This window comes from Microcaecilia unicolor, chromosome 2 (assembly GCF_901765095.1).
Source record: "Microcaecilia unicolor chromosome 2, aMicUni1.1, whole genome shotgun sequence".
NCBI lineage: Eukaryota > Metazoa > Chordata > Amphibia > Gymnophiona > Siphonopidae > Microcaecilia > Microcaecilia unicolor.
Genome location: NC_044032.1, coordinates 620992672 through 621014456, shown reverse-complemented (window position 1 = coordinate 621014456; position 21785 = coordinate 620992672). Strand labels below are relative to the sequence as shown.

Sequence of the window (21785 nt, the reverse complement as noted above, 5' to 3'; positions counted from 1 at the left end):
CACTTAAAGTCTTCTCAAGAGAAGGTACTAAGTGCAACCACACTATCAGCATTAATAATGTACCTGTTGATTTCAAAGATGTATCTTCCCCCTAGCATCCCTCCTCACCCCTCAATCAGCCTTCCGGCATCTCTGATAACCCTCCAGCCTTCCAACCTCCATGATAGGCCCCAATCACCCCCACTTTTAATCAGCCTTCAACCCCCTGTCGCCAGATAGCTACCCCAATCAGCCTTCCTTCCAACCATCCCACCCCCAATCTCCCCCAATCAGCTGTCCAACCTACCCTATTCCCCTAAATCACCCCAGCATTTACCAAGGGTGTCCTAATAGGTTAGTGACAAGCAGGCGCAATCCCTAAATGTCCCTGCTCCATTGTCTGCCCAGGTTTAGATTGGCAGCTCTCAACCCCCCCAGCAAGTTGCATTAACTGCTCCATGTTATCTGCTACGTTAACAGTTAATGTATAGTACCATACCACATGTAGACTGTGCCCTGCCCAGCCCATTTTTTGTTTATCAGTGAATGCTGCATTTATGCAAGTGTGCACTTACAGCATGCACTATTTTCCATGCTAACTGCTTAATGCACTTTAGTTCTACTGCAAACAACAACATATCCAAGAGAACCGATATACTCATATCATCCCTCTCCTCAGGTCACTTCACTGGCTTCCGATCAGATACCGCATTCAATTCAAGCTTCTCCTTCTTACCTACAAATGCACTCAGTCTGCTGCCCCTCACTACCTCTCTACCCTCATCTCCCCTTACGTTCCCGCCCGTAACCTCCGTTCACAGGATAAATCCCTCCTCTCAGTACCCTTCTCCACCACCGCCAATTCCAGGCTCCGCTCATTCTGCCTCACCTCACCCTATGCTTGGAACAACCTTCCTGAACCCTTACGCCAAGCCCCCTCCCTGCCCGTCTTCAAGTCTTTGCTTAAAGCCCACCTCTTCAATGCTGCGTTCGGCACCTAACCCTTACCGTTCAGTGAATCCAGACTGCCCCAATTTGACTGCCCCTATCGGACCGACCGTTCACTTGTCTATTAGATTGTAAGCTCTTTGAGCAGGGACTGTCTCTCTTTGTTAAATTGTACAGCGCTGCGTAACCCTAGTAGCGCTCTAGAAATGTTAAGTAGTAGTAGTAGTAGAATAATCAGGAAGAAATGCTATTCTAAAACCACTCTAGAAGTTCACTTTTGATTTCTGCTGGCAAATTTGAATAAACTTTGTTCACCAAAAACAAACAGCTCTTTTATTGTTAGATAATGGTTAAATGCAAAGAGAAATGGAGTTACTTCAGAAAAATACATGAAGTAAAAATAAAATGATGACATCTTGGAAAATATGATTGTACCTCAACTTACTGATATAGCTGCCTCTGGGTTTCCAATAGACAGATATGCTAAGCCTAAACGATAAGCAGACTCTCCTTTCATCTTATTGTCACCTGCTATAAAAGGAAAACAGACTAGTTATGAATGCACTATACAATACATTGAACTGTTAAAGCTTCTCAGATTCTGTTAAATTACCATAAATGCTCAAAAAGCTTTCATTGTATTTTGTACTCTACAAAACGTATGATTCTTTCTTTTCTACTAGGCAAGTGCAACATATTTATTTATTAATATTCCAACTGAACCTAGGCAATTTACAAATAACATACAGTACATAATTATAAAACAAACCACAAATCACAAATAACAAACAATAATTACCAGATTTACATAATAAGCTCATCGCCTGCATACAATGGCAATGCCTCGGAGCAGCAGTCTATACCAAAGGCCCTAGAATGCCTGTGAGAGCAATGAATCTTTGTAAGCAAAGGAATGGGTATGCGTTGAGTGCCCTCTGAGTGCAGCAACCCACTAGGCCTCTATTGTCGAAGAATATGGGCTGTCATGTTGTAATGCTTTGTGAATGAGTAACAGTAATTTAAATTTAATAGAAAAAACAACTGGCAACCAGTGTAACAATGGTAAAATCTGAGTGTTCCTAGGGGTGCCTGTCAACAATCTCATTGCAGCATTCTGTACTAATTGTATGATTGCTTTTTAGACTACTCTGAGGTAAGCCCCCTAACAGAGAGTTGCAGTAGTCCATCTTTGAGAGTACTATACCCTATACTAGGGAAAGGGGATGGGATTTGGTTTCAATCAAAGCAGTTTATATATTATTTATAGGTATTTATTTTGTACCTAGGGCAATGGAGAGTTAATTGACTTGCCCAGAGTCACAAGGAGCTGCAGGGAGAATTGAACCCAGTTCTTCAGGTTCTCAGGCTGCTGCACTAACCATTAGGCTACTCCTCCACCCTAAAATCTGCTAGACTTAAAATACAGTAGATTTAAGCCTACTTACTGTAACAATTGGAATCTGAAAAATGTTTGAACATTCTACGCATCTAATATGCAGTTTCATAGATAACGTGGCATCTAGGATTACTCCCAGACTACAAACCTCTTCTGAAGTAGGAATCCTATTATTATTAAACAATATATGAGCAGGAATGTCATGTGATTTAGGACAACTAACAACCATCAATTCAGTCTTCGCTAGATTCAAGGCTAACCGATTAGAGTTAATTCAATTAGTAATTATCTGATGATAATGCTGAAATTTGAAATTTGTCAGAGGCAGGAGACAGAGAACCAAATGTCACCAGCGTAGATACAGTAATTCACATCTGGAATTTTTGGCAAACAGGTATCATATACAAATTTAAAAGTAAGGTGGACAGAGCAGATTCTTGAGGGACTTTAGCTTTCAATGGGGATAGGATTTTGATATACTGCCTTTCTGTGGTTACAATCAAAGCATTTTACATATTATATGTTAGGATAAGTGACTTGCCAGAGTCACAAGATGCTGCAGTGGGAATTGAACCCAGTTCCCAAGTTGCCAGGCCACTGCACTAACCATTAGGCCACTCCATCACTCCAATGGTATCAATAGTTTTAACAGGGAAGAGGAATCACCCAAGCAAACTTGCTGAAAACATCCAGTTAGGAAAGGTGAAAACCAGGATAGGACATTACCCAGAATACCTAATACTTCCAAACACTGGAAGAGAATATAATTAATTTAATTTAATGCAAAGTCTTACAGCCCACTAATTTTGGACTTGACCATACAGAGAGGAATACAACAAAGTAAAAAACATCAACAATATATGAAATAATTACCCTACCCATCTCTTCTCCCCTGCACCAACCCCTCATCACCCAAAAAAGAAGAAAAGCAGTGAGAAAATAACTAAACCTTCAAATGTTTGTGAAATATTGCATCATCACCAAGCACTTTAAGATCCTCAGGGAACTGATTCCAAAGCCCCAGCACCAACTTTGTGTTCATAACACACCAAACCCCTTGGCAGAAGGCAGTGTCAGCTTACGAGAAGCACAGGACCGTCAGGCACAACATGGTTGGTAAGGTGAAAAGTCAATATAGACAGAAAGGCTATGAAGGAGAAAAAAAAGTGCCTCAGAGCAATTTGCACTTGATTCCTCAGTGCTGCAGCTCAGGTGAATCAATCACAGATCTAAACAAAAACCCCTTGCTTTCTCTCTTTTACCAGTCTTTTAATCCAAGCAGAGTATACTTAGCCACAGAATGCTGTCTAAAGTCCTTGTTTGGTATTCCTGCTTCAAGAGGGACTTTCTGAACCTTACTGCATTTTACAAAGGCAAGGTGTTTGTTCAAACAGCATGCTGCTCTCCAGGCTCATCCATACCTGATGTAAATTTTTAACCTTTGGAGCTGCTCCTTTAAGCTATTTTGACTATCTCCTTATTTATTTATTTATTTATTTGCTGTATTTGTATCCCACATTTTCCCACCTATTTGCACACTCAACGTGGCTTACATTGTTCCGTCATGGAGATCGCCATTCCAGAGTGAGAGATACAAGTGGTATTACGTAAAGATCATGAGTGACGTGGTAGATTAAGCAATCAAGTATAGAGAGATCACAATTCAGGATAAGAGATAAAGTGGTATTGTGTTAAAGTTCATATGATGGATCGATGTGGTATGCTGCCTGCCTAGATCCGGCTTGTTTTCTGGTTTCTTCTTCCTGCTGTTTCCTGCGGTTCAGCCTTTCTGCCCTGTCCGGTAAGTCCTGCCGGCTGCCTGCACCCAGGGGCTCAACCCCTGAGGAACAGCGATCAAGTGCAGGTGAAGTTTGGGCTAATTTCCTGTCCTGCTTGTTCCAGCTTGAGTTGCTTCAGCTGCAGTCTCCATCTGGGAGTTCCGGTTCTGGGTTTGCTGGTACATCTGTTCTGCTTTGTCTTGTGTTTGGGTGATTCTCCTGCCACTGCTGCTCCTCTTACGGCTAGATTTGCTCAGCGCCCCCTTCTGCTAGCAGAGTGTGAGAAAACACAGATGGATAGTCTAACCTGTGTCCCACCCTTTACAGAGGTCAGCCAGATGATAGCACAGAGTATATGGAAGCATTGGCATGTGGTACAATTGTATCCCTGTTTTCCTGAGTCTCCTATTTTTTCGTATACCAGGGGAAAGACAATAGGTGAAAAATTAGCAAAAAATAAGTTTGCCTTGCCCAGGGGCAGAGAGGATGATGGAGAACATAGAAAGTGTGGGAGGTGCCAATGGTGCAGTACGATGATGGAGGGGACACATTGGATAGATCCGGGCACAAAACAAATTCTGAAAGCTAAGAGCATCACTGATTGTGATATAAAAAACATTATTTATTGTATCAAGTGCCCATGTGATGTAATCTATATAGGTAGGAGTAGTTGGTCGATTAGGGTACGTCTGACTGAGCATAAATCGCGTATTGTCACACAGAATCTTCAAGCCCCCCTGGTTGAACATTGGGTAGGAAAAAATCATAAGGTGGAGGATATCCGATGGAGAGTATTAGAGCATATACATCAAGGCAGTGAGGGAGGATCGGTTAAGAGAATATTAAATTATTGGGAGCAGTGGTACATCTATTGGTTAAATACAGTTAGCCCAGTAGGCTTGAATGCAGAATTGGAGTGGGGCTCTTTAATTTGAGGGTTTCCAATTTTGTCCAATGGGAGCCTGGGGTTCCAGACACGTCATGAGGGTAATCATTCAAAGGGTTTCAGTTTAGACACCATCGCCATCTTGACAGGAGTAATTCCCTGAGTGAATCAGTCGAGCTGGCGTTAGAACGGCATAAGGGTAAATATGACTATTGTGATAGAAATTACCATGGTGGTGTGGGTAGTAAAAGTACAACTCATGCATAACGTGGCTGAGACGGTATTTGTAAAATGTTTTGCAGGGGAAGTCCTTGATACAGCGTAGTGGCGAAACATGCATGTCGGACAGCTTTGAGCCCCCGGTTCGAAAATGCCTAAGATAAGTGCATTAAATATATCAATACAGAAATATAGAAGCCGATGAAGAACTGGGTGCTGTTTGAATTGCCAAAAATTATTGTTGGACAATTAAGCACTACTGAGGCAAGAGTTACAATTGTTTGTGAAAACTGTGATATGAAAAATTACGCTAAGTAATGTGGTGGGAGAAAAAATAATATCTGGGACTGATGAAGTGGATGTGGATTTAGACGTGCGGTCCCCAGCAAGCGATTTATATCTGTTACTGCCTATATAAAGGTGAAGAGCAGGCAGTAATGGATTTGACTATGTCATATTTCGGACTAAAATGCTCATACGTGGGCACATTCAAAAATCATGTGGCATAAGGAGCCTGATGAAGAGAAGCAATGCCAGCATTTATCATCTTGTCTCAGTTTAGCCTTCCACATTTTGTAAGGACTCCAAATAGCATGGTGAATGAAGAAGCATAGAGATTGGAGAATTCCTGCTTATAATAATGGTCTATTAACTAAAGTCCACACATCAGACCAATTAGGTGAAAAAGTTTTATCATCAAGATCTGTGTTCCATGAATTTGTCAGATCAGCAGATGGGAGAAATAGTTTATCTCTAAATATTTTATAAAAAGTGGAAACAGCTTTGTCTTCAGTTATGGTAGAATCACACTATTGTATGAGTGATGCAGTTAGACAAGTTGGACAGATACAATGATGCCGAGAAAATAATATTAGAGAGACATTCCCATTGAGAGATACGGGCAGAAAGCAAGGGATATTGAGAAATAAGGTCAGCAAAAGGTATCAATTTACCATTAGAGAATATTTGATTTAGTGTCCAAATATTACATTTCTGCCATGTTTCCCTACATATACTTTGTTTTCTTATTCATAAGTTTAGAATTATTCCATATACACATGTCGGTTACTGACCAGAAGGAAACGTCAGCAAGTTTATCTAGTTGATGCAGGGTGTTTTGTGTAGAAGAAAAAACTTTAAATCCTTTAAGGTTTCCAGGAAGCTTCATTGTTACAAGCATGGAAATTGGAATGGGAGAATAAATGTGATCTTCAGCAAAGAACCATGTAGGTAAGTCATTTTAATTAAGGAAAATTGTAACCAGTAAGCCCCATATTTAGCAAAAGATGCTAGATGATAGTAATATAAATCAGGGATATTTAGGCTTCCATGAATTTGAGAGGGTTTGAGTTAGCTAAGAGCTATATGGGGTTTTCTATTTCTCCATATGAATTCAGACAATTTGCGATCAATCCATTTTGCAATATCAATGCATCTTGAATGTTCAGTGTGGGTTCAGAATCTGTGGACGTTGATGCTGCCAGAGATGATGGACCGAAGTTGAACTCTAAAGGAACTGAAGAGCCTCTCTATGTATGGCACAGGTGTCAGTATCTGAGATACAACTTCATTGGTATACTTTTTTTCTAGACTTCTACAGCCACAGGAAAAAAATCAAGGAGCCTTTTACCTAGCTGCGCTATAAAGTGGCCTGCACTATCTTCAGCATGGGTCTTTCCCACACGCTGAGGCCACTTTTAGCATGGTGATAAAATGGCCCTATTTTCCATTTTTCCTATTAATGGCCATGCACTAATTTTGTCATTAGTGTGTGGCCATTAGCCACCTATTTTGTAGGAGTTAAGGGCTTACTTGTTAACCATACAGTAATTGGTTAGGATGTGGTGATGTAGCTCTGCTAACCGATTAGCACAGAACATGCCTACTCTCCACTCCAGAAAAGCCCCAGCGCTAAAAAATAAAATCTATTCTTTAGCTCATGGGTAGCATGTGACAATCCCAAAACTACTGCAGGATGCCTGAGCTCGCCCGCAGTAGTGCTTTTTTAGCCTGCGGTAAGCATGCATTAGTGCTTACCGTAGCTTAGTAAAAGGACCTTCAAATGATTGTTAAAACTCAACTGATATGCGTGATGCACCGATGCCAATATAGAAGGTGGCCACAGATAAAGAAAACTTGGAATTTAATGAAAAAACTAACTGAAGTAGATTCCATCAAATAACCTGCTGTATATTAGGTACTTTTCAACAGTAGGATTAAAAGAAGTGGTATAGACATTATCATCCCCTTTAAGGATTTTATACTCCTATATACTCCTGCATAGCATGAAACGGGCAGCCCACAGTCGCTAATAAGAAATACATATACAATAGGCAGAATCAGTTTACAGTAGTCAAGGCAGGTCCATTTCCAAAGTATCTAGGTTCATTTCTACATACACTTAACAGGTCCACAGGGTATTTAATTGCAAGTCACAAATTCCCTCATTTGGGTTCCACACAGCTAAGCAGGAAAAAGTGTTCTTCAATGAGACCTCATTTTATTTATTTAATTTCTTATGTATTGCCTACAAGCCCCAAAAGCTATTAAAGCAATGCACATTCAGGTACAGTAGGTATTTTCAAGACCCATGGTCCAATCCTTGCCTTCAAGGGTATAGTTTGCAGAGTTACTGCCACGCATTATAACAGTTTACTTCTTTTGCATACTCTGAATTCAGTGGCTTATGGGGCAGCACTCTTATCTCCTCAACATAATCCTGGTTGAAAACCCAGCAAAATTTTTTTGTCCCAACACATCCTCTGCACATCAGATTTTACATGTAACTTTTCTTTTCACCTAGAACACACCTTAATTGCCAATACATCTCTGCATGTTTCCAATACCATTCGAGCAACATCACCCAACAGCTCCCCGGCAATACTGACATCATTTCCTCTCTTCCTTTCATTTTCTTCTGGTCCCCAGCAATTTAATGTCATCTTATTCCTGTCTGCTCCTAGTTGGGCAGAGTTCAATTGCTATTATGGAATACAACAACTCTGTTTTATTCTTTGGGATCTTGCCAGGTACTTCTGCCCTGGATTGACCACTATTGAAAACAAGATACTGGGCTTGATAGACCAAAGCGAATGCTACATACCTGTAGAAGGTATTCTCTGAGGACAGCAGGCTGATTGTTCTCACTGATGGGTGACGTCCACGGCAGCCCCTCCAATCGGAAACTTCACTAGCAAAGGCCTTTGCTAGCTCTCGCGTGCCCATGCGCACCGCGCATGCACGGCCGTCTTCCCGCCCGAACCGGCTCGTGTTCGTCAGTCCCATATGTAGCAAGACAAAGACAAGGGAAGACACAACTCCAAAGGGGAGGCGGGCGGGTTTGTGAGAAACATCAGCCTGCTGTCCTCAGAGAATAACTTCTACAGGTATGTAGCATTCGCTTTCTCCGAGGACAAGCAGGCTGCTTGTTCTCACTGATGGGGTATCCCTAGCCCCCCAGGCTCACTCAAAACAACAAACATGGTCAATTGGGCCTCGCAACGGCGATGACATAACTGAGATTGACCTAACAACTTATCCAACTAACTGAGAGTGTAGCCTGGAACAGAATAAAACATGGGCCTAGGGGGGTGGAGTTGGATTCTAAACCCCGAACAGATTCTGAAGCACTGACTGCCCGAACCGACTGTCGCGTCGGGTATCCTGCTGCAGGCAGTAATGAGATGTGAATGTGTGGACAGATGACCACGTCGCAGCTTTGCAAATCTCTTCAATAGTGGCTGACTCCAAGTGGGCCACTGACGCTGCCATGGCTCTAACATTATGAGCCGTGACATGACCCTCAAGAGCCAGCCCAGCCTGGGCATAAGTGAAGGAAATGCAATCTGCTAGCCAATTAGAAATGGTGCGTTTCCCCACAGCCACTCCCCTCCTGTTGGGATCAAAAGAAACAAACAATTGGGCGGACTGTCTGTTGGGCTGTGTCCGCTCCAGATAGAATGCCAATGCTCTTTTGCAGTCCAATGTGTGCAGCTGACGTTCAGCAGGGCAGGAATGAGGACGGGGAAAGAATGTTGGCAAGACAATTGACTGGTTCAGATGGAACTCCGACACTACCTTCGGCAAGAACTTAGGGTGAGTGCGGAGGACTACTCTGTTATGATGAAACTTGGTGTAAGGGGCCTGGGCTACCAGGGCCTGAAGCTCACTGACTCTACGAGCTGAAGTAACTGCCACCAAGAAAATGACCTTCCAGGTCAAGTACTTCAGATGGCAGGAGTTCAGTGGCTCAAAAGGAGGTTTCATCAGCTGGGTGAGAACGACATTGAGATCCCATGACACTGTAGGAGGTTTGACGGGGGGCTTTGACAAAAGCAAACCTCTCATGAAGCGAACAACTAAAGGCTGTCCTGAGATCGGCTTCCCTTCCACACGGTAATGGTATGCACTGATTGCGCTAAGGTGAACCCTTACAGAGTTGGTCTTGAGACCAGACTCAGACAAGTGCAGAAGGTATTCAAACAGGGTCTGTGTAGGACAGGAGCGAGGATCTAAGGCCTTGCTGTCACACCAGACGGCAAACCTCCTCCATAAAAAGAAGTAACTCCTCTTAGTGGAATCTTTTCTGGAAGCAAGCAAGACACGGGAGACACCCTCCGACAGACCCAAAGAGGCAAAGTCTACGCTCTCAACATCCAGGCCGTGAGAGCCAGAGACTGGAGGTTGGGATGCAGAAGCGCCCCTTCGTCCTGTGTGATGAGGGTCGGAAAACACTCCAATCTCCACGGGTCTTCGGAGGACAACTCCAGAAGGAGAGGGAACCAGATCTGACGTGGCCAAAAAGGAGCAATCAGAATCATGGTGCCTCGGTCTTGTTTGAGTTTCAACAAAGTCGTCCCCACCAGAGGTATGGGAGGATAAGCATACAGCAGGCCGTCCCCCCAATCCAGCAGGAAGGCATCCGATGCTAGTCTGCTGTGGGCCTGAAGTCTGGAACAGAACTGAGGGACCTTGTGGTTGGCTCGAGATGCAAAGAGATCTACCAAGGGGGTGCCCCACACCTGGAAGATCTGGCGCACTACTCTGGAGTTGAGCGACCACTCGTGAGGTTGCATAATCCTGCTCAACCTGTCGGCCAGACTGTTGTTTACGCCTGCCAGATATTTGGCTTGGAGCAACATGCCGTGACGGCGAGCCCATAGCCACATGCTGACGGCCTCCTGACACAGGGGGCGAGATCCGGTGCCCCCCTGCTTGTTGATGTAATACATGGCAACCTGGTTGTCTGTCTGAATTTGGATAATTTGGTGGGACAGCCGATCTCTGAAAGCCTTCAGAGCGTTCCAGACCACTCGTAACTCCAGGAGATTGATCTGTAGCCCTTGTTCCTGGAGGGACCAGCTTCCCTGGGTGTGAAGCCCATCGACATGAGCTCCCCACCCCAGGAGAGACGCATCCGTAGTCAGCACTTTTTGTGGCTGAGGAAGTTGGAAAGGGCGTCCCAGAGTCAAATTGGACCAAATCGTCCACCAATACAGGGATTTGAGAAAACTCATGGACAGGTGGATCACGTCTTCTAGATCCCCAGCAGCTTGAAACCACTGGGAAGCTAGGGTCCATTGAGTAGATCTCATGTAAAGATGAGCCATGGGAGTCACATGAACTGTGGAGGCCATGTGGCCCAGCAATCTCAACATCTGCCGATCTGTGATCTGCTGAGACGCTCGTACCCGGGAGACGAGGGACAACAGAGTGTTGGCCCTTGTCTCCAGAAGATAGGCACGAGCCGTCCGAGAATCCAGCAGAGCTCCTATGAATTCGAGTCTCTGTACTGGGAGAAGATGGGACTTTGGATAATTTATCACAAACCCCAGTAGCTCCAGGAGTCGAATAGTCATCTGCATGGACTGTAGAGCTCCTGCCTCGGATGTGTTCTTCACCAGCCAATCGTCGAGATAAGGGGACACATGCACTCCCAGCCTGCGAAGCGCTGCTGCTACTACAGCCAGGCACTTCGTGAACACCCTGGGTGCAGAGGCGAGCCCAAAGGGTAGCACACAGTACTGAAAGTGACGTGTGCCCAGCTGAAATCGCAGATACTGCCTGTGAGCTGGCAATATCGGGATGTGTGTGTAGGCGTCCTTCAAGTCCAGAGAGCATAGCCAATCGTTTTCCTGAATCATGGGAAGAAGGGTGCCCAGGGAAAGCATCCTGAACTTTTCCTTGACCAGATATTTGTTCAGGGCCCTTAGGTCTAGGATGGGACGCATCCCCCCTGTTTTCTTTTCCACAAGGAAGTACCTGGAATAGAATCCCAGCCCTTTTTGCCCAGATGCTGGAAGCTGTAGGACTGAGCTCCCGGTGGGCAATTTGGAGGCTTTGAGGCCAAATTGAGGGTGTATCCTTGCCGGACTATTTGAAGAACCCACTGGTCGGAGGTTATAAGAGGCCACCTTTGGTGAAAAACGTTTAACCTTCCCCCCGACCGGCAGATCGCCCGGCACGGACACGTTGATGTCGGCTATGCTCTGCTGGAGCCAGTCAAAAGCTCGTCCCCTGCTTTTGCTGGGGAGCCGTGGGGCCTTGCTGAGGCGCACGATGCTGACGAGAGCGAGCGCGCTGGGGCTTAGCCTGGGCCGCAGGCTGTCGAGAAGGAGGATTGTACCTACGCTTACCAGAAGAGTAGGGAACAGCCCTCCTTCCCCCATAAAAACGTCTACCTGAGGAGGTAGATGCTGAAGGCTGCTGGTGGGAGAACTTGTCGAAAGCGGTATCCCGCTGGTGGAGCTGTTCTACCACCTGTTCGACTTTCTCTCCAAAAATGTTGTCCGCTCGGCAAGGGGAGTCTGCAATCCGCTGCTGGATCCTATTCTCCAGGTCGGAGCCACGCAACCATGAGAGTCTGCGCATCACCACACCTTGAGCAGCAGCCCTGGACGCAACATCAAAGGTATCGTAGACCCCTCTGGCCAGGAATTTTCTGCACGCCTTCAGCTGCCTGACCACCTTCTGAAACGGATTGGCTTGCTCAGGAGGGAGCTTGTCCACCAAGCCCGCCAACTGCCGCACATTGTTCCGCATATGGATGCTCGTGTAGAGCTGGTAGGACTGAATCTTGGCCACGAGCATAGAAGAATGGTAGGCCTTCCTCCCAAAGGAGTCTAAGGTTCTAGAGTCCTTGCCCGGGGCGCCGAAGCATGCTCCCTATAACTCTTAGCCTTCTTTAGGGCCAGATCCACCACACCAGAGTCGTGAGGCAACTGAGTGCGCATCAGCTCTGGGTCCCCATGGATCCGGTACTGGGACTCGATCTTCTTGGGAATGTGGGGATTAGTTAGAGGCTTGGTCCAGTTCGCCAGCAATGTCTTTTTTAGGACATGATGCATGGGTACTGTGGATGCTTCCTTAGGTGGAGAAGGATAGTCCAAGAGCTCAAACATTTCAGCCCTGGGCTCATCCTCCACAACCACCGGGAAGGGGATGGCTGTAGACATCTCCCGGACAAAGGCCGTGAAAGACAGACTCTCGGGAGGAGAAAGCTGCCTTTCAGGGGAGGGAGTGGGATCAGAAGGAAGGCCATCAGACTCCTCGTCAGAGAAATATCTGATGTCCTCCTCCTCCTCCCACGAGGCCTCACCATCGGTATCAGACACAAGTTCATGAACCTGTGTCTGAAGCCGTGCCCAACTCGACTCCATGGAAACACGGCCACGGTGGGAGCGTCGAGAGGTAGACTCCCTCGCCAGCACCGGCGAAGCTCCCTCCACCGACGTTGTCGGGGAGTCTTCCTGGGAGGCGACCGCAGATGTCGGAGACCTCACCCCGGGCAAAGGGCCAGCCGGCGCCTCACTCGACGGTACCGGTGGTGCAGGCACCCCCGGTACCGGAGGGGAAGGGCGCAACAGCTCTCCCAGGATCTCTGGGAGAACGGCCCGGAGACTCTCGTGCAGAGCGGCTGTGGAGAAAGACATGGAAGCCGATGCAGGCGTCGAGGTCAGAGTCTGTTCCGGGCGTGGAGGCGGTTCCGGGTTGTCCAAGGTGGAGCGCATCGACACCTCCTGAACAGAGGGTGAGCGATCCTCCCGGTGCTGATGCCTACTGGGTGCCGACTCCCTCGGCGACCCAGAGCTCTCGGTACCGACGCGTGAAGGAGACCGGTGTCAATGCTTCTTTGATTTCTTCAAACGAAGCATGTCACCGGAGTTTCCCGGTACTGACGAGAAGGACGTAGAATCTAACCGTCTCTTCCTCGGGGCCGAGGCCAAAGAAGGTCGGTCTCGGGGGGCTGTACCGCAGGAGCCCTCAGGGTAGGGGGAGACCCACCCGAAGGCTCACCGCCACCAGCAGGGGAATGGACAGCCCTCACCTGCACTCCAGATGAAGCACCACCGTCCGACGACATCAGCAACAGCGGAGGTTCCGGTACCACCGACGCTGACGCAGCCTTCCGATGTCTCGGTACCGACGATGCAGAGGGTCGAAACCTCGATGCAGTCGATGCAGTCGATGCCAAGGTCGAAGACTTCGATGCTGTCGACGTCGATGCACTCGATGCCTCCGGTGCTGTTGTCAACGAAGAGCCCGAGAACAACACGTTCCACTGGGCCAATCTCGCTACCTGAGTCCTCTTCTGTAAAAGAGCACAAAGACTGCAGGCTTGCGGCGGTGCCCAGCCCCCAGACACTGAAGACACGAAGCGTGCCTATCAGTGAGCGAGATTACCCGGGCGCACTGGGTGCACTTCTTGAAGCCGCTGGGAGACTTCGATGACATGGGCGGAAAAATCACGCCGGCGAAATCAAAATTCGCGATGGTGACGAAGGGCAACAAAAATAAGGGAGAGAGAAAAAACCCGTACCGAGGCCACAAAAAAAGGCCTACCCCGAAAGCGAAAGGAAACACGTCGGGGAAACAACTGGACACACGGGAAGGGACAAAGACCAATGGTCTCTCTTTTTTTTTAGCGAAATTGCGAAGACGCGCGAGAGTCAACTTGAGGGGCACGAAACGGCGGTAAAACACGACTGTCCCGAGCGCGGACAAAAGAAGACTGACGAACACGAGCCGGTTCGGGCGGGAAGACGGCCGCGCATGCGCGGTGCGCATGGGCGTGCGAGAGCTAGCAAAGGCCTTTGTTAGTGAAGTTTCTGATTGGAGGGGCTGCCGTGGACGTCACCCATCAGTGTGAACAAGCAGCCTGCTTGTCCTCGGAGAATTATGGCGATGCTTATGTACTTATGCACAGACAATCATGAAGGAGAAGTGTATTTAAGAGACAGAGATCGTATTTAATCAATGCTGTATACCCACGGAAAAAAAGACCTCCTCTAAGAAAGTCTTTGTTTCCACAAGTCTATAGTTGAAACATAACACAATAGACTCTGTTACTGGCAAGCTTGGGACTATACTTCTTGGCCCTTCCACGAGAGTGTATGTTACTGAGTGACAGAGGAGGAAAGACTTTTGTGAGTATCCCCATGGCCATCCTAGCCACTAGGCAGAATAGGCAAAAGAGGCAGTGCACTCTGGCATGTGTCAGAGCCTTGTCCTACTTCTCTTGTTGTTGCTGGGTCTGCCTGTGCTGCTGCCCCCTACCTCCTCCTGGGCTGGCTGGAAGATTAAAGAAGAATCAGTGCTGCACAGACCACAGATCCAAGCTAATGCGCCACTTTGTCTTGTCTCCCTCCGACAAGAAGTCTACATCAGAGGGGGGGGGGGGGGGGGGGGAGTAGGGATGGCAGTGGCATACCTGTCAACAAGAAGAGAAAGGGAGGAATGCTGCATATGGGGGTCAGGCAAGGGAAGGGGATATGAGAAGCTGGCCAACTGGGAGGGGTTAGAGGAGAAGGGGAGATGATGGCCACCTGTAAGGTAGGGGCGTAGGGAAAGAGAGAGAAATGGGAAGTGCTTGACTACCGAGGGCTTGGGCAGCATGGTTGAAGGTGCAACTATGGGAGTGGGGGAAGGGTGTTACTGTTGAAGTTTTGTCTACATAGTCTAATAGCCTTTGGCCAGCCCTGAGTATCCCTTGAACATTAATATGGCATCCCTGAGGAAAGGATTAGATGTACCACTGGCTTGATGAAAAGAAGAAGGCAGACCCTCTTAAGGGAATGCCACACACGAACAGGCGGAAGGCCAGGGGAACAAAAGGAAGGAAGGGAGGGATAGAAGGAGATAGGGTCAGGGAAGAGGTTCAGGCAGAAAGTAAGGAAAGGGTTAAGAAGGTGAAGGGCAGAGACGAAGAGGAGGGGCGTGAGAAGTATAAAAGGGACAGGGGAGGGAACAGTCAACCCCCTTTTGAGCCAGCCAGCACAAGAAGCAGCGCGGATCAAAGTACACCCTGCTAAAATTTCTATGTATGCTACATCCTATGAACTCCATAAACAAGCTGTCCTTACCACTATGCAAGTATTAAGGCGAATACTGAAATTAAATTTGCATACTTGAGATCATTTTTAACATACTTGGCTTAGGAATGAGGTTGATTACTGTCATGGTATGCACATAAGTAACCCATTTGGAGACACTACCCCAACAGAAAGAAGTTAATGCAAGCCTGTGTGTTTCTGACTGAGAATAGGAAGATTCATTTCTCTGCTTATCATACCACCCAAAATAAAACTCTGCATTGCATTAGTAAATGTCTTAATCTAATAAGCATCCACAAGCTCTCCCTGACCTCCCATCCTTAGCATAAGGAAGCAAATCACTTATCCTAGATGTCAAACACATTTTTCAGCAAGTCTTGCATTTATTTCAGTATGCCATAACTACTTAATGGATACTGTCTTGACAACGTTGTTTCACAGCCACTAACTGATCCATTTGAATAGAAAACCAAGAAGAATATAAACTTATTTTCATTATTACCTAATGGTTTGTGCACAATAAAATAGTCAAAAGTGTTCTGTAATGCACGGTATCAAGTAATGATAATATCAACTAAGCTTGACTTCTTACCATCTACTTTTGATACCAGCTTCGAATAATGGACCCCTTATTTTATAACACCGTTTTCTGCAGTTTTTGAATTTTTTTTAATTATTTTGTGCGCATTGAGAAATTTAACACTGAGTAATGTTACCTGTTAGCTTTTTGTTTGCTTTAATCTTGAAATTTTTGCCTAATATATATTCCATTTCTTAATATCTTGCTCCAAATATGTGGACTTGAGCGAGAAATTTCAAAACCGTTGCTTTAATAATATTGTATTCCTGACTAAACTATATGTGAAATGTATTGCTTTTCAAAACAAGCTTTGCTTGACTATAATTGTAAAAGTTATAAATAAAATAAAATAAAAAAATTATTTTGTGCAGATTAAGGTTTCAAGAAACCAATGGATGTCTTACTGTCAGCTAACAGACAATAGTGTTTTACAGTGAGATTTGCAAGCAAATTGATGACATTTGTCTTTCACTTCCATAGGATATAACCACCCAGTCAAACATTTGATGATTTTTAGATTACTCCTGGGAAAACCAGGGCCCGCACCTTAAAGAAATTGGAGAGTGCTGTTTTCCACCCACCTTCCTTTGCCACTGCAAAAGCTTTTGATAGAATTCTGATGGCCTGTTGGTGTTCTTTATTTTCTAGCATTTTGTCGGCTAGTAATGCGTAAATCCTCCAGAGATTTTCGCAGGCCACTGTGTGTTGAGTACGGCCTGTCTCATCCTTCCATATCCGCCCCAATGTCAGGTTATAGAATGCTTCAAAATGCTCAACAGCTTTCTCTAGCTGACCTGCAAAGCACAAGTCATTCATAAAGATAAGCAGCATGTTTTACAAAGCACTTACAAACATCACTTCATATCTTGGTATCTGAATAACAGAATGAGTTTCTTTTTAACAAACACTACATTTTTGTGCTCATACTGTAACCAAGTAAGCTGCAGTTAGAAAATCTGGGCAGGGCCGCCGAGAGACTGAACTGGGCCCAGGGCAGCCACAACTCCCCCCGTATCGCATTGGCTGCCCCCCGAATCACTGGCGCCCCCCCTCACAATCGTCACCGCTGTTCCCTCCCCTCAGATCGCTGCCACAACTGAAATACCTTGTTGGCTGGTGGGGATCCCGAGACCCCGCCAGCAGAAGACGTCGTCCTCCAGCGCTGCTCTTCTGCCGATTGCCTGCCCCTGTGGCTGCTTTTTCTCTCAGGGCATGCGCGGTTTCAAAATTGAGCATGCGTGCCTGAGAGGAAAAGCAGTCGCTCAGCTGGGCAGAAGAGCAACCCTGGAGGTGCTCCTTTGGATCCTCCCAGCCTCCAAGGGGGGCCTTGTGGAGGCACCGGAGTTTTCTCTCTCCTGCTCCTGTCGGAATGTGATCACTTGGGTCCCGTCAGGGGCAGGAGAGAGAGAGAGAGACTCCAGCACCGGGCCCCCCTTGGAGGCCCAGGCCTGGGGAATTCTGCCCCCCCCCCCCCCTCAGTGGCCCTGAATCTGGGGAAAACAGACATGAAGGATCATTTTATATTTACGCTTTTTTCACCTGTAAAGCATGTTTTATTAAATTATCCACAGTATTCACGTGTAAAAGGTAGAAACATCATAAGATAGCCAGGGAAACCAGAGTGCACATACCACTCTCTCACTGATGACTTTGTGACCGTGGGCATGCCACTTCAACCTCCATTGCCTCAGTTACAACAAGACTGTAGCCCATTTGGACAGGGAATTGCCTGAATATAACTCACCATGAGCTTTTAGAAAAAGCAAGACTTTGTGTGAGAGCATAGTAACATAGTAGATGACGGCAGAAAAAGACCTGCACGGTCCATCTAGTCTGCCCAACAAGATAAACTCATATGTGCTACTTCTTGTGTATACCTTACCTTGATTTGTATCTGCCATTTTCAGGACACAGACCGTAGAAGTCTTGCCCAGAACTAGCCCCACCACCCAAACACCAGCCCCGCCTCCCAATCTCGGCTAAGCTTCTGAGGATCCATTCCTTCTGCACAGGATTCCTTTATGTTTATCCCACGCATGCTTGAATTCCGCTACCGTTTTCATCTCCACCACCTCCCGTGGGAGGGCATTCCAAGTATCTACCACTCTCTCCGTGAAAAAATACTTCCTGACATTTTTCTTGAGCCTGCCCCCCTTCACTCTCATATCATGTCCTCTCGTTCTACTGCCCTCCCATCTCCGGAAAAGGTTCGTTTGCGGATTAATACCTTTCAAATGCACTATTAGGTGTAAATTGTGTGAGAGCTTTGTATGGCCTATTTTATAAGGGCACGTGGGCCTCGATATTGCCTTTATAAAATAGATTTATTTATTGTATTTGCACCCCACATTTTCCCACCTTTTTGCAGGCTCAATGTGGCTTACAGGGTATGGAAATGAAAACGTCGTTACATGATTTGAAAGAACAAAAACAGTCAATCATAAGCTGAGGTGAAAGAGGAATTCAGATGGAAAGGTGTTAGGTAGGGTCGTGTGAGAGGTGTTGTAGAGGTGCCTTATGTAGTTTAAGGAATGATATGTTTCATTGAGGGTGACTTTTGTAGGCTCTGTTGAAGAGATGTGTTTTCAGAGCTTTGCGAAAGCTTGTTAGATTGGTTATGGTTTTCAGGGTCATGGGTAGTGCGTTCCAATATTGTGTGCTTTTGTACGCAAAGGTAGTAGCATACGCCTGTTTGTATTTCATTCATGTATTGCATACAATGACCCTCAGTGGCACATGAATGCTCTCAAACAAATTTGCCCCTGCTGCAAAGAAGGAATAAATGCGTGTGTGTCCTTTATGAGTACACATTGAAAATTCTGTAAAAGATGCATGTACGCTTGTTCAATGCCCATGTTGTTTTAATCATTCCCATAATAAATGAAACTCCCTTTTTTTGTCCTTTTTGTTCATCTTGAATACATTGTAAGCTCTGTTAAGCAGAGATAAGTCTCTTATATGTTTGTGTACAGTAATATGTAATATGGTAAGCTGTACTGTAGAAAAGCATTAGTATCGTAGAAATGTTATTTGAATGTTCTAATTGTGTGCTTATTAGATATTTCATTAGTATTATCCTTACATCTTATTACATCTCTGTTATTTGAATTTCAATGCTGTTAACTATGTATATTTTTGATCCTGTTTCATGGTGATCCTATTATTAGGTTTCAGTTTGCTGCTTTCAAGTTTTCCTCTTTCATTCTGCCTATGCCCTTTACTTGTTCATTTTACTATTGTTATGCTGTAAACAAAATTGTAAGTTTGATGTTCAACTGTACCTACTGTACACCACCTTGGGTGAATCTCTTCATAAAGGTGGTTAATAAATCTAAGTAAATAAATAAGTCTGTGTACAGTGCTGCGTATGTCAGGTAGTGCTATAGAAATGATAAGTAGTAGTACTAGTACAACTCCACCTTGGCTCTGCCCACATTACAATCGTATGTCTATGCACAGAGGGGGAGATTCTATATATAGTGCCTAAAAATATCAGCGCTGAAATCAGTGCCAACTAAGCACATTCTATAACTAGATTTAGGTGCCAATTATAGAATATGCTGAGTTGATATTTCAGCACCTAAACCTACAGCTTGTTGATATTTCAGCACCTAAACCTACAGCTTGGAGAAGAGATGGGAGACATGATAGGGGTATATAAAATAATGAGTGGAGTGGAACAGGTGGTTGTGAAGCGTCTGTTCACGCTTTCCAAAAATACTAGGACTAGGGGGCATGCGATGAAACTACAGTGTAGTAAATTTAAAACAAATCGGAGAAAATATTTCTTCACCCAACGCGTAATTAAACTCTGGAATTTGTTTCCGGAGAACGTGTTGAAGGCGGTTAGCTTGGCAGAGTTTAAAAGGGGGTTAGATGGTTTCCTAAAGGACAAGTCCATAAACCGCTACTAAATGGACTTGGGAAAAATCCACAATTCCAGGAATAACATGTATAGAATGTTTGTACGTTTGGGAAACTTGCCAGGTGCCCTTGGCCTGGATTGGCCGCTGTCGTGGACAGGATGCTGGGCTCGATGGACCCTTGGTCTTTTCCCAGTGTGGCATTACTTATGTACACACATCCATTTACACCAGCAAAAACATGGTGTAAATCCTAGCACGTAGATTTAGGTGCACTGGGCCATATTCTATAGGCGTGTAAATTTAATACCCACGAAACACCCTTTCCCCGCCCATAAGCGTGCCCCTTTTTGCCTGGGTGCCTTAGAAGTTCGGCGCACATTGTTACAGAATATGCTTAGCGACTTCTTCGCCTAAATTCTAATCAGTGCCAATTAGTGCTCAATGTTGCTGAAGTGCTGTTATCAGCTCATTAGCTTGTTAAGCTTGTTAAGTTAGGCGCATTGTTATAGCTACATGGAATCCGGGGGAGAATGTGTAAAAGTTGGTTGGCCAATATTCAAAATGATTAAAGCTGGCAGGAGAGGCTCCTGCTCCATTATATTGCTTGTCTGTGGCTAACCGCCAATACTCAGCAGCACTTAATTGGCTAGGGACGATGAATGTATTTATTTATCCAGTCATTCATATATTTAGCCTACTCTATCAATTACACCCAGAATAGGTTACAAGATTTACATAATAAAAACAGCAAAATAAATGACAATACAAATATAATGAAATATAAAATTATAAATCATGAATCCTGTCCCATAAAACAAACTGAAAATGTACCCATGTAAATCCCCAAAAATGAACAATATAGCTAAAAACTAAACAAAAAAGTTTTAATACTTCTACAAAATTCTAAAAGATCATCAGTATTCCTAATATGTGAAGGAATACTACTCCATAGAAAAGCCAAAGAATAAGAATATGCCTGCCTGTAGGCACATTCAAGCCTTAAAGAATTAGCAGAGGGAATAGAAAAAATGTCTCTTGCTTTGCGAATGTAAAGAATCTCTCTATATAAAACGCACCTCCAACGTTCGAATGAAGCCTCTGTTAGCCAAAAGTGAAGGGGGTGAGATCGCATTGTGTCTGCCCCGCCCACGCGTCAAACGTGATGACGTCGAGGGCGGAGCAATGACACTCATCCAATCGCAACGCTCGGCAGCGAAGCGTCAGGGAAGGAGGCGGCACTCTCAACGTCTAGCCTTCCCTTCGCTGTGTTCCGCCTTCTTCTGACGTCAAGGATGACGTCAAAAGAAGGCGGAACACAGCGAAGGGAAACCTAGACGTCGGGAGCACCGCCTCCTTCCCTGACGCTTCGCTGCCGGAACCACGGAGGTACATTTAAAAACAAGAAAAAAAAATAAAAACCATGTTGGGGGGAGCGAAGAGGGTGGCCACAAAAGAAAAACAATGGGAGCGGGAGGGCAGGGGAGAAACGACACCATGGATGCGAAGGGGGGGGGGAAGAAGAGGGCGGCCCAGGCTGGGACATGGGAGAGAGAGGAGCATGGATGCAAGGGGGGGTCATGGAAGGGAGACAGGGGACTTGCTGGAAAAGGATGAATGGAGGCGGCAGGGGACAGAGGAGCATGGATGGGCATGGATTGGGAGGGCAGGGCTCAGGGAGAGAGGGCAATTGCTGGAAAGGGATGAATGGAGGGGGCAGGGGACAGAGGAGCATGGATGGCCATGGATTGGGAGGGCAGGACTCAGGGAGAGAGGGAAATTGCTGGATAGGGATGAATAGAGGG

At 45.7% G+C, this 21785-nt stretch overlaps 1 protein-coding gene across 1 annotated transcript in view; it reads right to left on the bottom strand.

Moving 5' to 3' along the window:
- TTC29 (tetratricopeptide repeat domain 29) overlaps nt 1-21785 on the bottom strand; it is a 321745-nt gene that overhangs the window by 140908 nt on the left and 159052 nt on the right. The window contains exons 6-7 of the mRNA XM_030192694.1: nt 16699-16911; nt 1373-1458 (exon numbers count right to left, since the gene is read on the bottom strand). Of these exons, the coding sequence (XP_030048554.1) occupies nt 1373-1458; nt 16699-16911 (299 nt within the window). The remainder of the gene's footprint in view (nt 1-1372; nt 1459-16698; nt 16912-21785) is intronic.